At 49.1% G+C, this 14575-nt stretch overlaps 1 protein-coding gene across 1 annotated transcript in view; it reads left to right on the top strand.

Annotated features, from left to right (window-relative positions):
• Positions 1–646: 646 nt before the first annotated feature.
• Positions 647–14575, top strand: part of LOC126527809 (calcium-activated chloride channel regulator 1-like) — a 36225-nt gene continuing 22296 nt past the window's right edge. Inside the window, exons 1-2 of the mRNA XM_055068931.2 lie at positions 647–963; positions 5021–5197. Coding sequence (XP_054924906.1) covers positions 708–963; positions 5021–5197 — 433 coding nt within the window. The 5' untranslated portion in view covers positions 647–707. The remainder of the gene's footprint in view (positions 964–5020; positions 5198–14575) is intronic.

Raw genomic sequence — 14575 nt, forward strand, 5'->3', positions numbered from 1 at the left:
ATTAGATACGCCGTGTCAGGTCTGAGAGTGCCTCCGGTTCCCATACGACGTCGTCAGGCATGTCGTGGCCCGCGAAAGTGCGTGGCGGTCCTCAAGCGAGCGTGGCAGGGTGGACGCGAGTGCGTTCGCGCTTTGGACAACGCGCACGCGAGCAAGGCTCCGCATTGTGTCTGATGGTCATGAAGGACGTTTCCTTCCATAATTACTTTCTCTGTTCATAATTTCCAGCGTTTGCAGAAATAGAACAAAACAAGCAATTTTATTGTGGTTTAGGTAATGGTTACAATTATGGGGCTTTTGCATGCCGAACCCACGACCTGATTATGAGGCACGCCGTAGTGGTGGACTTCGGATTCATTTTGATCACCTGAGGTTCTTTAAGGTGTCCCGAATGTCACGGGACAATGTCACGGAATGTCACGGACTGTCACCCGAGGTGTCACGGGACGCAGGGGTTTTTGCATTTCGCCCCCCCCCCCCCCTTGGCAATGCGGGAAATTTTATCCCGCGACTTCGTGCTTAGCAGTGCAACACCACAGCCGCTAAGGTGTGGGTGGTTTAGGTAATGGTGATGTGACTGACTTACTGGCTGCCTGACCAACTAAATGACTGATTGCGTGACCGACTGAGTTACTGACCGAACGAGCAACTGATCAACTGATTGACTGACTGGTTGACTAATTTTATATTTCAAGGCGGGTACATGGATGCTTCAAGTGAAGAGCTCAAGCACGGACCGAGTCAAAGTCAGCATCCTGGTCATGTCCGAAGGCAGAGACCCTACAAAGATGCCGGTATTGGCTTCATGTCAAGGGCCAAAGAACCCGGTTCGCGCACCTGATGAAGCAGTCATTGACGTCTATGTGTCGAAAGGCGGGAAAGTTGTCATTGGCGCGAAAGTTATGGCGGTGGTGATCAACACGCAGGGGCATTGGTGCCTTCCACTGTTTGACAGCGGTGATGGTAAGAGCATCGCTGAAATAATTTGTTCTCGTTAAACTTGGCACATAGCGCTGCGCATTTAATATATTGATATAGTATGATGCTTGTTGTACAAAAAAAAAGATACAGACAAAAAATCACGCCAACAAGATCCAACCTGGCATTCCATTATGAAAGGAGGACTTATTGGCTGCAGCTAGCCCTTCCCACAACCGCAGCACTAATTTCGATCTGCGCCTCTAATAGGACAACTTCTTTTTTTTCTGCTACCCGGGACGCTCAATGCAGAGGTATTTGAACTAATGCCGCCCAGATTTCTCGAACTATCCGGTAGGCTGTAGCACGCACGCAACCACGGTGGCGTACGTAAAATGTCTTGCGCGCGCTGCGAAGGGTTTATGGGACCACGGGTACAGAAATGGCGTATACAAATACACGAGTTTCATTTATTCGTGCATTAGCAATCGTAGTTGTTAAACCTATGTTGCAGCTGTTTTTCGCTCCATGTTCGTGGTGGGTACGTTTGTTTTCAACTGGAGATTTTAGTACTAGGGTGCGGAAATGACCCCCCCCCCCTCCACCCTTGCATGATGGTGCCCGGAAATGTCCTGCACCGCTCAAGCCTGCTGCAGTCATAAATTGCTGAGGCTCTTAAACTTGTCTCATTGGCGGACACGCTTAACCGTAGTAAAATCGGTCCGGTACCCCTGTGTCTCCCTGCCCGAGTTTCTTCGCACCTGTTTGGCATCCTCATCATGTCGAATGCAAGAAAGCCATAGGCAATAACTGCGTGCTATTCAGATGAATCGAATGGATTAGCGCCCGCATTAGCGTCAATCCCCGGACACTGAGGTCTATTTTGTGTCCCTGCCGGTGGTTGCACCGAAGTCATAAATTGTGTATCGCGCCACCACAAGCAGCGCTGCTTTCGTCGACAGAAAAATATTTGCTGTCTACGCTGACGTTGATAAATTTCTGTACTGCAAACTTCTTTTCTTAGACGTGAAACAAGAAGAAAATGGCTACAAGTCTTCTACAATGACTAAATATGCGAAAAGCCGAAATGAAGTTTTTATGAAGCGGGTAGAGCAGTCAGGCTTGTCTCTTCCTCTTCCCTCTTGACACTCTGCGCCATCTCGCGATGCCACCGTGAAGTTCGCGCACCTTAATGGCGGAAATACAGGGATCGAAGTCGGTGTTAAGGAGGTTAATTAAACAACACCACATACCGCGGGGCACACGATCTGTGCTACGCACACCCTAGTTGCAGCATTTTAAACTGCTGCCAAGTGTTTCGCACACAACTACATGCTGCGCACACCGCGTAGAGTTACGGTAATATAAATCGATGTCAAAAACAATTGGCATCAATGAAAAATGCTTCGCACTGAAAGGTGTCATGTGGATGACCTGCCCGGCCCCGGCTCCTCCCTTCCCCCCAAAGAAAAATAAAGAGAAAGGATATGCACGTGGGTGTTTCACCACATAAAAGAAGTCAACGCGCAAAGGAACCGAATGGAGCAGTGAAGGACGCCACCCGCAGTGGCTTTCGTGAATGTCACATCACGCCGACTGGGTTTAAGCCCATCTGTACACCTATCTCAAGTGGGGAGTAGATCGCTAGTGGTACCTTTACACATCCTTTATTGCTCCGTGGTATAGCGCCATTGATTCTGTGATTTAGTTTATAATCGCCAAATTAAAAAAAAATTATATGGGGTTTTGTGTGCCAGAACCACTTTCTGATTATGAGGCACGCCGTAGTGGAGGACTCCGGCAATTTCGACCACCTGGGGTTCTTTAACGTGCACCTAAATCTAAGTACACGGGTGTTTTTCGCATTTCGGCCCCATCGAAATGCGGCTGCCGTGGCCGGGATTTGATCCCGCGACCTCGTGCTCAGCAGCCCAACACCATAATCACTGAGCAACCACGGCGGGTAATCACCAAATTTGCTGCAGCAGTTATCATCAAAAGTTGGCATACGAGACTAGCATACAGAAATGAAAAATAATTTCTTTGACGTGGTATTCACATGACTAACGTAACATGTTTTGTTGTTGTTTTTGAGTTGCCACAGTCCTGCTAATTTTCGGTTATTTACTTTGTCGCCTCTATTATATATGTATTATTTTTCAATGGTAGGTTGTCGCAGAGTATAAAATATGAAAATAGTGCAAGCGCCATTTATTTATCACGGTTTTGCACAACATAATTCAAATGACACTGAACCACTCTCTTACGGTAAAAAACGCTGTTGAGAATGCTGCTGTGAACACGCGAGAAAATAAAGAAGTAACACTTGGCTTCAAAACAAAGCAAACCTACTACCTTGCGTGATCATATCGCTTGACTTCTCTGAAACATTTCCACGTATAACAACCGCGGTAACGTCAAAAGAGGCATGACTAGCCATAGACGTCTACCAGTAGCTACGCGCCTGCATTTCAGCAATTTTTTCAGAAAACGGTATTCTAGTCCTTCCATCGACGGTTACTTCGCAGGCCCCGGAAGCTTTCGTCAGACGGCCCAGTTTTGGCCATTGAGAATGTAGCGTTCACGACGGTAGCAAGGTTTAAGACTTGCGCTGAAACTTCTCGGAGAGTACTCCAGCAATGCACGTGGGCAACGCGATGGAATCGATGTGGCATAAGAGGTAGTAGTTGCCTCGGAGCAGAACTAGCAGCCTGCAAAGGCGGCTCGAAACACGGGGGCAAGGACGAGATGAGATCGACAGATAACCGTTCCAGTCAGCGTCCCCGTTATTGTCTCTTACGCTTAAGTCAGCGCATGGCCGCTATGCCCAAGGTTTCTAGATAAGGTCCCTAGATAAAATCTGGGGAGTTCAGCTATACCAACCCGATGCTAGTGCACCTGACGACAACGCGCATTCGAACACGACGTAATGCACGACACTGCCAGGGCTCCACTAATGAAGTAAATAATCATAGGGTCATTGTGCGCCCACTTCATTTCTCCTTTTTTTTGCACCTCATTTCTGTTCTTTCCTTTTCACAGCAGAATGGACTGTCATAGTGTTTGCGACAAAACTTGTTAGGGAAAATGCCGGCGTTGCCACCAATGCACTGCCATGAACCCGTGGTTATAACCCGCGTATTTATGGAATCCTTGTATTTTTCAGCTTCAATTTCGTTTATTTGACAATGATTAATTTTTATGGATTTCCAAGTACTCATATAGCTTTTTCGAAACAGCAAGGCAATTAGCCTGGGCGATCACGCGTAATCACCGCGAGACGTTGCATTATTATTTCTAAAATCACTTTGAGATGATTTAAGGCCAGAAATGCGCTGTTCAGACAAATCCACGCACCAGCCACAGCGATCATGCCAACTGATCGCTTATGCTTGCGCCTCCCATAAACACCTCCAGACAGTAGCGCGTCAGTGCTCTCAAAATATTTGTCGGTAAATTGATTCGGACTGTGCCTCACTCGCGTCTAAAGAACCCTTCGGGATGAGACAGTTATGCCAGGTTGTGCCATGACGTACTGGTTGGTCTCTTTTCTCTTACATGTCGACCCGCCGCGGTTGATTAGTGGCTACCTGGTGGGGGGCTTAGTAGCACAAGGTCGCGGGATCGGATCCCGGCCATGGCAGCCGCATCCAAGGGGGAGAAATGCGAAAAAACCCGTCTATTTAGATTTAGGCGCAGGTTAAAGAACCCCGGGTGGTCGAAATTTCCGAAGTCCACCACTACTGCGTGCCTCGTAATGAGATCGGGGTTATGGCACGTAAAACCCCATAATTGATATTTTTTTTTGCCAAACTTAGCGCTTTCGCATCCACAGTGTATTCCATGACCTTGAAGTGCCCACGCGTCTGACTGGTTCTGCGACGTTAATACCGAGACTTATCACGGAGGCCACTACGGTGGTGCTGGCCGTATGTGAAGAAGCGAAAGGGAAGAAGCGAAATTGACCTGCTGTTGTTCGGAATAGAAAAGTAACCTTGTGCTACAGACGACGTCGCATAACTACAGTATACGGACTTGCTTTCGTGTAAGGGTAGGCGAATGCTGTGTGCGCGTTCACCAGCTCTTGCTCCTAAATTCGCAGATCCCGACGTATCCAGCAATGACGGTATCTACAGTGGATACTTCACGCAGTTCACGGGTGCGGGACGGTACTCTGTCTTTGCTTACATTTACGGAGACAGCAAGACCAGGCACGCGCACCGAATTGCAGGCTTCCCCCCTGAATCTAGTATCACCGTTCATAATCGTCCCCGTCCTGGTGAGTTGGTCATTTGTACGTTTTACTGAGATAATTACGTCTCTCTCGTTTGCGTTTATTACGATAATGACTAGTGAACTACAGCCAGACACGTATGTCATAAATGTGTTTAATCTTGCTTGAAAGGCGTTCTTTGCACATTTGTCGCCGACTGAAGAGCGATACTCGGCGCATGCGGCGCTGCGGGCGCTTTTCGCGCCAGTGGTCAGTGCTGGGCCGATCGCTGCGCAGCCGAACGCAGCGAGATTTACAACACGAAGGCTCTCGCCTTTCAAGGGATACGAAAACGTGTCGAGTCGGTGTCTCCAGAGTCGCACCCGGCGTCCGAAAAGTGTCGGCAGGTGCCCGTGGTTTGAGCATTGCGTTTCAATCGCTGAGAACTGTGCTTATATGCTTAGAAACTAAGACAATTTGCGCGTGCAAACGAAGGTCGTTGAACTTTTCCATGCCAATACGTAGGGAAAAGTGCACGAACCACGGTACGAAGTGCCTGCAACTCATTAGTCTCTTCACCGGTGTTGCTTTAAAGGTGCGACGACCAAGGAGCAAGTTGTGTTTGTGTTAGTACAGTTTGCCTCTCGTGGTGGTGTTGAAATAAAGGAATACTGTGTCTTACCGATAACCATTACAAAGAGCCCTCGAAAGCGTTCACCAGGGGTAATAGACAGCGTTTATTGTGGCCAGGTATATCGCCTTTCACAAACACCAAGGCTATCAGAAATATGCATATATCTACGGTTTCGAAACGACCATAGGAATAATGCAACAGCGGCTTAGCATTCTCCTGTGTAAAACAGCGCCAAAGAGGACAGAGAACTAGCCAGTAATAGGCGATCACAAATTAGCGACTAAATGGTATATTCCAGATATCGTTGCTTTGTCTGACATTCAAGCATAAATAGATAAATGATATAGTTTTTATTCTTTGATACCTTTGAAAAAGTTCCCACTGTTCCAGATGTATCAGATGGCAACTGTATTGTCCGTTTATATGCCGTATTTCTTATGTTTCTACTTGTTGCGTGTTAGCTTTCACGGAATCGCGTGCGGTTTCCGCGAACTGGTGCATGTGTTTGATGTAGTCTGTAACTATGTTGTCTGTATATCTGTAGATGGGGTCGAGGATTCGTCAGGCCAAGTGGTCTTTGACCTCGAGCTCGTGTTAGGCACTGTTTAAGGAGCCAAATAAATAAAAAAGAAAGGTGACTTTTAGTAAAACTCACTCACCGATGGTAGTGAATGATTGCGAGAGCATGCATTAGCCAACTACACCAAAGCCAAGAGTTGAAGGCTAAGCAATTTCAGCGCATAACAAAGGTTTACCTGACAGCCAATACATATCCACCATTAAACGCCGTCAATTAGCTTCAACGACACCTACCGTCATTTATAAGAGCCTTTTAAAGTAAAAGTCACTTTAGACAATATGGATGTCATTTATAGGTAGGGTAACTCGTAGTCGTGTGATGATAATCAACAGATGACCAAATGCGTCTGTTATATTGAAACGTGCGAGTGGAGTTTGCATCAAGAGGAGAACGAAGCTGGGCTGGCTCGCGCCCGGTGCTGTGCACTCATTTCGCGAAGCGATACCTTTGCATATTTGATCTTGTAATTAAACGCGCTACATCGTCACAACTGTGTTGAAAGGTGTGCGGTAGGCCACCTACTACCTAGTGCTAGCTGAGGGACACCGTTTGCCAACTGCGTAAGCACAACAGTACTAGCTTTGCGCGGCCGTCGACTTGCGGGCGGACTTGGCACCACTAACTAAAGAAATAAACTCAAACGGAGACACCCAGCAACTATCCGCAAGGGCCTCTCCTCACTGCCACAGGGAGCCGCGGACCATCACAGGAAAGCCCGGCAACGACGTAGATAAGTGGTCCGAATGCTGCTAGCGAGTTGTCTAGCGTTTTGTTATTCCTTGATTTTGCTGCGTTACTATGGTTTGAGAAACATGAAGACACTTTGACAACCTGGCACCTACTTGTGGAAGAAGTTGAGAAATGCGTTGGCGGCCCAGAAACGAAGAAGAAACGCGCGGAGCAGACGTTGTCGCAGAGGGCCCAAGTCACCGGGGAAGCTTGGAGAACGTACGTTGAAGAGATACTGAAACTATGCATGCTTGTGGATGCCCAAATGGCGAAAGACAAGGTGGGCCATAGTCTCAAAGGTATATTGCCGAGGATTTTTGCCACTTCCTCATCGACAAGGACAGTCTGGTATCAGTAGCTGACGTGATCAATCAAACCTTCGAGGCCCTTAAACACGTTGCATCACTTCGAAGTTTGGACGTCTGGCTGACGTCAAGGTCGACGGCCGCCACCGTCGATGTATGCCATGATTCACTACCTGCTGACCTTTCCTCCACCATTCGCCTTGTACGCGAGGAACTACGTCGGCATGCTTCTGTTTCCGTGCAAGCTAAATACGCGCAGTGTCATATACCATCCACAACTATCCGTGCTGCGAGTTTCGACGAGCGCAGCTACTCCAACCACGAGCCTCGCTAAGGGTTCATTACCAATGGCCTGTAACGTCTAGCCGCCTTATGTACACCGTGACAGTTACAGCTACAACAGTCGACAGTCTAATTTCGTTCTAGAATGGGAAACTGCCTGCCGGCTACACTCACAGTACCATGACTTTTCGTATGTCGCGTGAACGCCCCGTGTGCTACCAGTGCGGCGTTCGTGGACACATCGCTCAATGCTGCGCTACGCGATGTCACCCGCGTACGGCATTTTCCGAGCGATGTGCGACATTCCCACGGTGAAGCCAACGGCCCGATCACACCATCTGGCCTTCGGATTGAAATTCCCAGCAGTCCGTGCACCGGCAGAACGTCCGTAGTGACCCTCTCGCCTCTGTTCGAAGCCTGACGCCACCTACTACGCCCATGGTCCCAGCGGCAGCTTTCGCATCGCCCACTGGGGAACTAGCCTGCGCGTCCGATGGAGGTAAGGTAGCTGGACGTACCGCATTACACACAAGTAGGCGTCCGGAAGTTTCGACGTTTCAAAACAAGGTTCATGTGCTTGTTCACGATGTTCCCACAATGGCTCTGATAGACACCAGAACAACTGTTTCTGTTAAGAGTTTAGTTTTCAGGAAATAACTTTACCGAAAACTTACCTTTTATAGGGACAAGCCTACTACCTTTCGTGCGGTAAGCTGCGCGTCTTTGTGTCTAGTCGGTGTATGTACCGTGTCTGTGTGTCGTTGGGTAGGCCCTCAAGGCAGAATTAGCAGCACTTGCTCATTCCCCGCATGACGTTGCCCTTGGCATCTACTCGTTGCAAGAGTGCCGTGCGATACTGAACTGCGGAGCAGGGAAAGTCCTATTGTCCGCTCTCGCCCAGCAGCCTCCCTGTCGAAGCGACCACCTCGATGTAATAAAAGGTTCTGCTCTTCCGCCTTGGTCAACGACCAGCATGCTAATTAATGAATCGACCACCAACCCGAGTACAGGTTAATTCGACATTGTGATTGAGCCATTGCCCTTGCATAGTATGAAGAAAAACATGTTTGCGCCTCACTGCCTTGTTTCGCTTGCTAGCGGAAAATAATAGTTATGGGTGGTGAACTGTAAAGCCGAGTCAGTCATGCTCCCGGAGAGTGCGCATTGCACTGCTTGAACAGGAGTGTGGCATGTGCAGTGGAGCCCTAAGCAACTGCGCCAAGTCTGATCGTGCTGTGTCTCCGTGACAGAATTGGAGTTTTTAAAAACGATTAGCACGACTCTTCCCTCGCAGGAGCGCAGAGCTTTAGTTACATTGTTGGCCAGACGCGTTAAAGTATTTGATTTTGCACAGAAAGCACACGGCACTCATGTACCGAGCTCGCACACTTGTCGCAAGATTGACACCGGATCTGCGTATCCTCTCCGGCAGAAGCCTTACCGAGTTTCCGCGTCGGAGTGCAAAGTAATTTCATAGCAAGTCATCGAGATGCTGACCACCTGCGTTATACAAGAATCGTCGAGTGCCTGGGTTGCACCTGTTATATTCGTTAAGAAAAAGGCCAGGTCATGGAGGTTCTGTGTCAACTGCCGACGTCTCAACTCCATAACCAAGAAGGACGTCTACCCACTTCCACGCATCTATTACTTTATCGACTACATACATTCGGTGCCTTATTTTTCCTCAGTAAACTTGCGATCCAGGTACTGGCAAGTTCGTATGGATCTGACTCACAAAGAAAAGACAGCTTTTGTAACGCCAGACGGTTTGTTCGAATTTAAAATTATGCCGTTAGTTTTGTGTAATGCCCCCGTCGTGTTTGAAAGATATATGGACACAATTTTGCGGGGCCTCAAATGGGAAATATGTTTTTGTTATCTGGACGATGCGGTGATTTTTAGCCAAACATTCGAGCAACATAACCATCACCTTGATCTTGTTCTAATCTGTCTGGAGAAAGCTGCACTGACGCTGAACTAAGAAATCTTTTGGAGAACGCGAAACACTGGTTTTGGGACACTTTGTGGAGAAACATGGCTCTAGAACGGATCCGCAGAAAGCCGCCTCTGTCAGCAACTTCAAGAAGGCTCAATTTCTTCGGGACCTGCGAAGTTTTCTGGGCCTGGGCTCCTACCTCCGCCGCTTTATTCCAAATTTTGCTCATAGGGCGCAACTACTGACTGACTTGGTGCAAAAAGACGTGCCTTTCACTGGACACAGGATTCTGACTCACCATTTACGCAACTAAAGTTGATGCTGACATCGGGGCCAGGGTGCCACTTTGATTCTTTTGCTCTTATACACAGAAATGCATACCGATGCCAGCGGGATTATGCAAGCCGTTCATTGAGCAAGGCAGATCGCAACCATATAGTGACAGAACAGGAGTGCCTGGCAGTCGTTTTCGCCGTTCGCATGCTTCGCCGGCACGCATATGGCCGTTGTTTCACAGTCACCAACTACCATCATTCCCTTTGTTGATTGGTGGGCCTACGTGACCCCTCTGGCCGACTTGCGCCATGGGCTCTGCGCTTACAAGAGTTTGACTTTGTACTACGCTACAAAAGCTGTAACCGCCACACAGAGACTGACTGCATATCGCGTCTACCTCTTCCTACGACTGAGTGCGAAGCCGAGAACTTCGATCAGTATATCGACGCTATCGACGCCCCGTTCCCTGATCTCGCGACATTCCAACAAGCACAACATGACGACCGTGACTTAGATCCCTTGTTCGCCTATGCGAAAGAGCACGCCAACCCAAGATGTTTCGTAATCCATGACGACATCCTCTACAAGAATAATTATTCAGGCCAAGGAGCCCGCCCGCTTTCCGTCGTTCCACGCACTTTACGTTTGCACGTTCTTCGCTTCACGCCCAATGGCGGAACGGCGGAACCTGCGGCTTAATAGGCTTTGCCCGAATGTTTCACCACCTCCATCAAAGATTCTACTGGCCCAAGATGCTACACGACACGAAAAAGAATTGACCGCCCTTCCACTACTGTGAGGAGGGGTGCAAGTGAAGTTCGGGATCCGCGGCTTCTCCGTTGTCGTAACGCCTCGGCTTCACGCTCCCTCACGGCGAGGTAGGCACGTCGACGACGAGCCTTTTCTCGAGCGAGTTTCCGGCGGCGTTCATAAACCACCGCCTGTTTTTCAGCTGAACGCACGACGCGCCGCCCGCTCCCACTGCCGTTCCTTCAACGCAGCCTACTCTTCGGGCAAACGAACCAAATGCGGCCTCCCCTTCTGAGTGCAGGGCCTAAACTGGCGGGAAATGGCGGGCGCCGGGGGAGGGAAGACGCGATCACACCTTTTCCGTCCCCCTCCTGAGAGAGTGGATGCCTGTGATTGGCTCCAATCACAGGCGTTGTAATGATTGGAGTCGGGCATGAATTAGATGGTAGCTGGCCGATGCCGTCGTCCAACTCATCCACGCTGAGGACGTTTTTGAAGTGAGAGACTTGTTCCCATCGAGAACGAATAATAGTATATATAAGTATATACATGCGGACGTTGCAGTTCATCAGCCTAGCATGACTGCGACAGAAAAGCACACTGAGGAGCCGCGCAACAGCTCCTTAAATACACTCTGTCCTCCCTAGATCCCTAGGTGAGGGAAAACGTTCGACCAGAGTCGTCGTAGCCGAGCCGCCTTTGAGCGGGAGGGCTTACACACACACTTCCGCACAGGTTTCTCTGCCCCAACCGAGGTGAGGCGGTCTTCGCAGAACTGGGTCTTGCGTCTTGAAAGGCGCGTGGGACGGTGCCGCCAAATACATTACTTCGAGAACTCCCCCGCTCCCGACAGGCCAGGTCGGTGGTGGCGAGTTCACTAACAAAGCCTGGCTCGTCAACCTCGTCTCGGCATTCCGGCGACGAAGAGTTGCTGACTCAATGTGTTCTCCTCCTCACACAGTGAGTCGCCGCAGCAGACATCGTGACGCCAAGAGGCTGCGGAACGACGCCTTGTCGCCGTTTCAAACCAAGTCTCCGCAGTAGACCTAGTGGCGCCCTTCGGCTGGAGACTGACCGTCGGTTCTTAGAAAACGGCAACCCCACTGTTGCAGCTGGCTGAGAAAGCTTTGCATGTCGGCACCTCTGCAGGCCGTTCCTAACAGCGTCCAATCAGAGGAAGAATGACAAGTTCACAAGCTTCCCACGAATGCGCCTCCCAGACTTCTTCATCGTGTGCCGCCTCCTAACTCTGCCTTCGAGGCTGTTGGTGTCGATTTACACTGCCAATTTCCGCGATGAGTCAATGCCAATCGATGTGTAGTCGTCTGTGTCGACCATCTGGAGCGCTACGCAGAAACTGCGGCAGTACCTGCAGCAACGGCCTACCACGTATCGCAGTTTATGCTACGCCACGGTCCTCAACGAGTCATCATCAGTGAACGCGGGTGCCAGTTCGCCGCCGACGACGTTGAGAGGATCCTGCGCCTGTCCACCTGCCAGGTGCACCGTGCCACTCCATATCACCCGCAGGCCAATGGTCTCGTAGAGCGCCATGTTATCCATCGTAGAGCGCCACATTTTATCCATTTATGTCGACTACAAGCACAAAATAACTAAAGCCTACAACAACGCGAAGTACGAGACCACAAGGCACCATCCATGTTATCTGCTTTACGCTCACTCTCCTCGCATCTTCCTTTTACGGCACACGTGGAAATTTCGGTTGGCAGTCTACAACTGGTACAGCGCAACATAGAAAGAAACAAGCCAAGCCGGCCAGATAAAGGAACAGTGTGCTCTGTTCCTTTATCTGCCCGGCTCGGCTTGTTTTCTTCCATTTTATGTTGCGCTGTACCACTTTTAGAATGGAATCCAAACTCGCCCAGTCATCAACCGTAGTCGGTTGGCGAGACATTCTGCCGAGCACACGTCGGTCGCATCGCTCGCCCCCGAACTCTGACATCTCAACAGCGCTCAAAGATCCGTCACGACGCCCGCCATCGGACCACGTCTTATACTGCTTATACTGGTTCAAAAAACCGGTCCGCAAACGTGGTGTGTGTCGGCAGATCTTGGTCCGCTACCCCATTCCATTCGTCATTGCCGAGCGCTTCAGTGACGTTATGTATGTTATCTCCAGCGTCGCAAGCAATGGTCGCCGCTCCAGAAAGACACAGCTGACCCATATCGCGTGCCTTAAGCCATTCTACCGTCGACATTCTGCACGACTCGCCCAGCGCACATCGTCTGCGAACTGGGAAGTGAAACGTGCGAGTGTTCTTTGGATGACAAGGACAACGAGGCTGGGCTGGCTCGCGTGCGGCGCTGTGAGCTGATTTCGCTGCGCGATAACCTTGCATTCTTTATGTTGACGATCAACGAGATCCATCGTCAGAATATTATCTGGTGCCTGCGCTCCCTCTAGCCCTTAGTTTTATAACAATCACATTGCTGATAGTAGGGTATTGTTGACAGCAGGCTATCGAAGGCCATATGCTGATATTATGGCGTTCCATTATTTGCCGCTGCACACGTGTCAAAACTGTTTACGTACTAACAGCATGTTACTTTTGCTGCGAATCGGCGATGGGTAAAGTCAAAACAAAATACACTATACTGATAAGCGACTTCAATGCCAGGGTAGGCAAGAACCAGGCCGGGAGACAAGCCAGCGGGGGAATATGGCATATGCTCTAGGAATGGCACGGGAGAGTTATTAGTAGAGCTTGCAAAACAGAAGAATATGTGGATAATGAATACCTTCTTCCGCGAGCGGGATAGCCGAAATTGGACGCGGAGGAGCCTCAATGGCGAGATTAGAAATCATATAGACTTTATTCTCTGCGCTAACCCTGGCATCATACAAGATGTGGACGTGCTCGGTAAGGTGCGCTGCAGTGACCATAGGATGGTAAAAACTCGAATTAGTCTAGACATGAGGAGGGAATGGAAGAAACTGGCAAATGAGAAGCCGATCAATGAGTTAGCGGTAAGAGGGAAAATAGAAAAATTCCGGATCAAGCTACAGAACAGGTATTCGGCTTTAACTCAGGAAGAGGACCTTAGTGCTGAAGCAATGAACGACAATATTATGGGCATCATTAAGGAGTGTGCAATAGAAGCTGGTGGTAACTCCGTTAGACAGGATACCAGTAAGCTATCGCAGGAGACGAAAGATCTGATCAAGAAACGCCAATGTATGAAAGCCTCTACACCGAGAGCTAGAATAGAACTGGCAGAAGTTTCCATGTTAATCAACAAGCGTAAGACAGCCGACATAAGGAAGTACAATATGGATAGAATACGGAAGAAGCCTAAAAACAGTGAAGACGAAACTGGTAATAGGCAGGAATCGGATGTATCCGTTAAGAGACAAAGCCGGCAATATCATTACTAATATGGATGAGATAGTTTAAGTGGCTGAGGAGATTTATGTAGATTCATACAGTACCAGCGGCAACCACGAAGATAATGGAAGAGAGAACAGTCTAGAGGAATTTGAAATCCCACAAGTAACGCCGGAAGAAGTAAAGAAAGGCTTGGGAGCTATGCAAAGGGGGAAGGCAGCTGGGGAGGGTCAGGTAACAGTAGATTTGTTGAAGTATCGTGGGCAGATTGTTCTAGAAAAACTGGCCACCCTGTATGCGCAATGGCTCATGACCTCCAGCGTACCGAAAGCTTGGAACAACGCTAACATAATCCTAATCCACAAGAAAGGGGACGCCACAGACTTGAAAATTATAGACCGATCAGCTTACTATCCGTTGCCTGCAAAGTATTTGCTAAGTTAATTGCAAATAGAATCAGGAAAGCCTTAGACTTGTGTGAACCAAAGGACCAGGGAGGATTTCGTAAAGACTGCTCAACAACAGACCACATTCACACTATCAATCCGGTGATAGAGAAATCTGCGGAATATAACCAATGCTTATATATAGCTTTCATTGATTAC

Source organism: Dermacentor andersoni, chromosome 9, assembly GCF_023375885.2.
Source record: "Dermacentor andersoni chromosome 9, qqDerAnde1_hic_scaffold, whole genome shotgun sequence".
In the NCBI taxonomy this organism is placed as follows: domain Eukaryota; kingdom Metazoa; phylum Arthropoda; class Arachnida; order Ixodida; family Ixodidae; genus Dermacentor; species Dermacentor andersoni.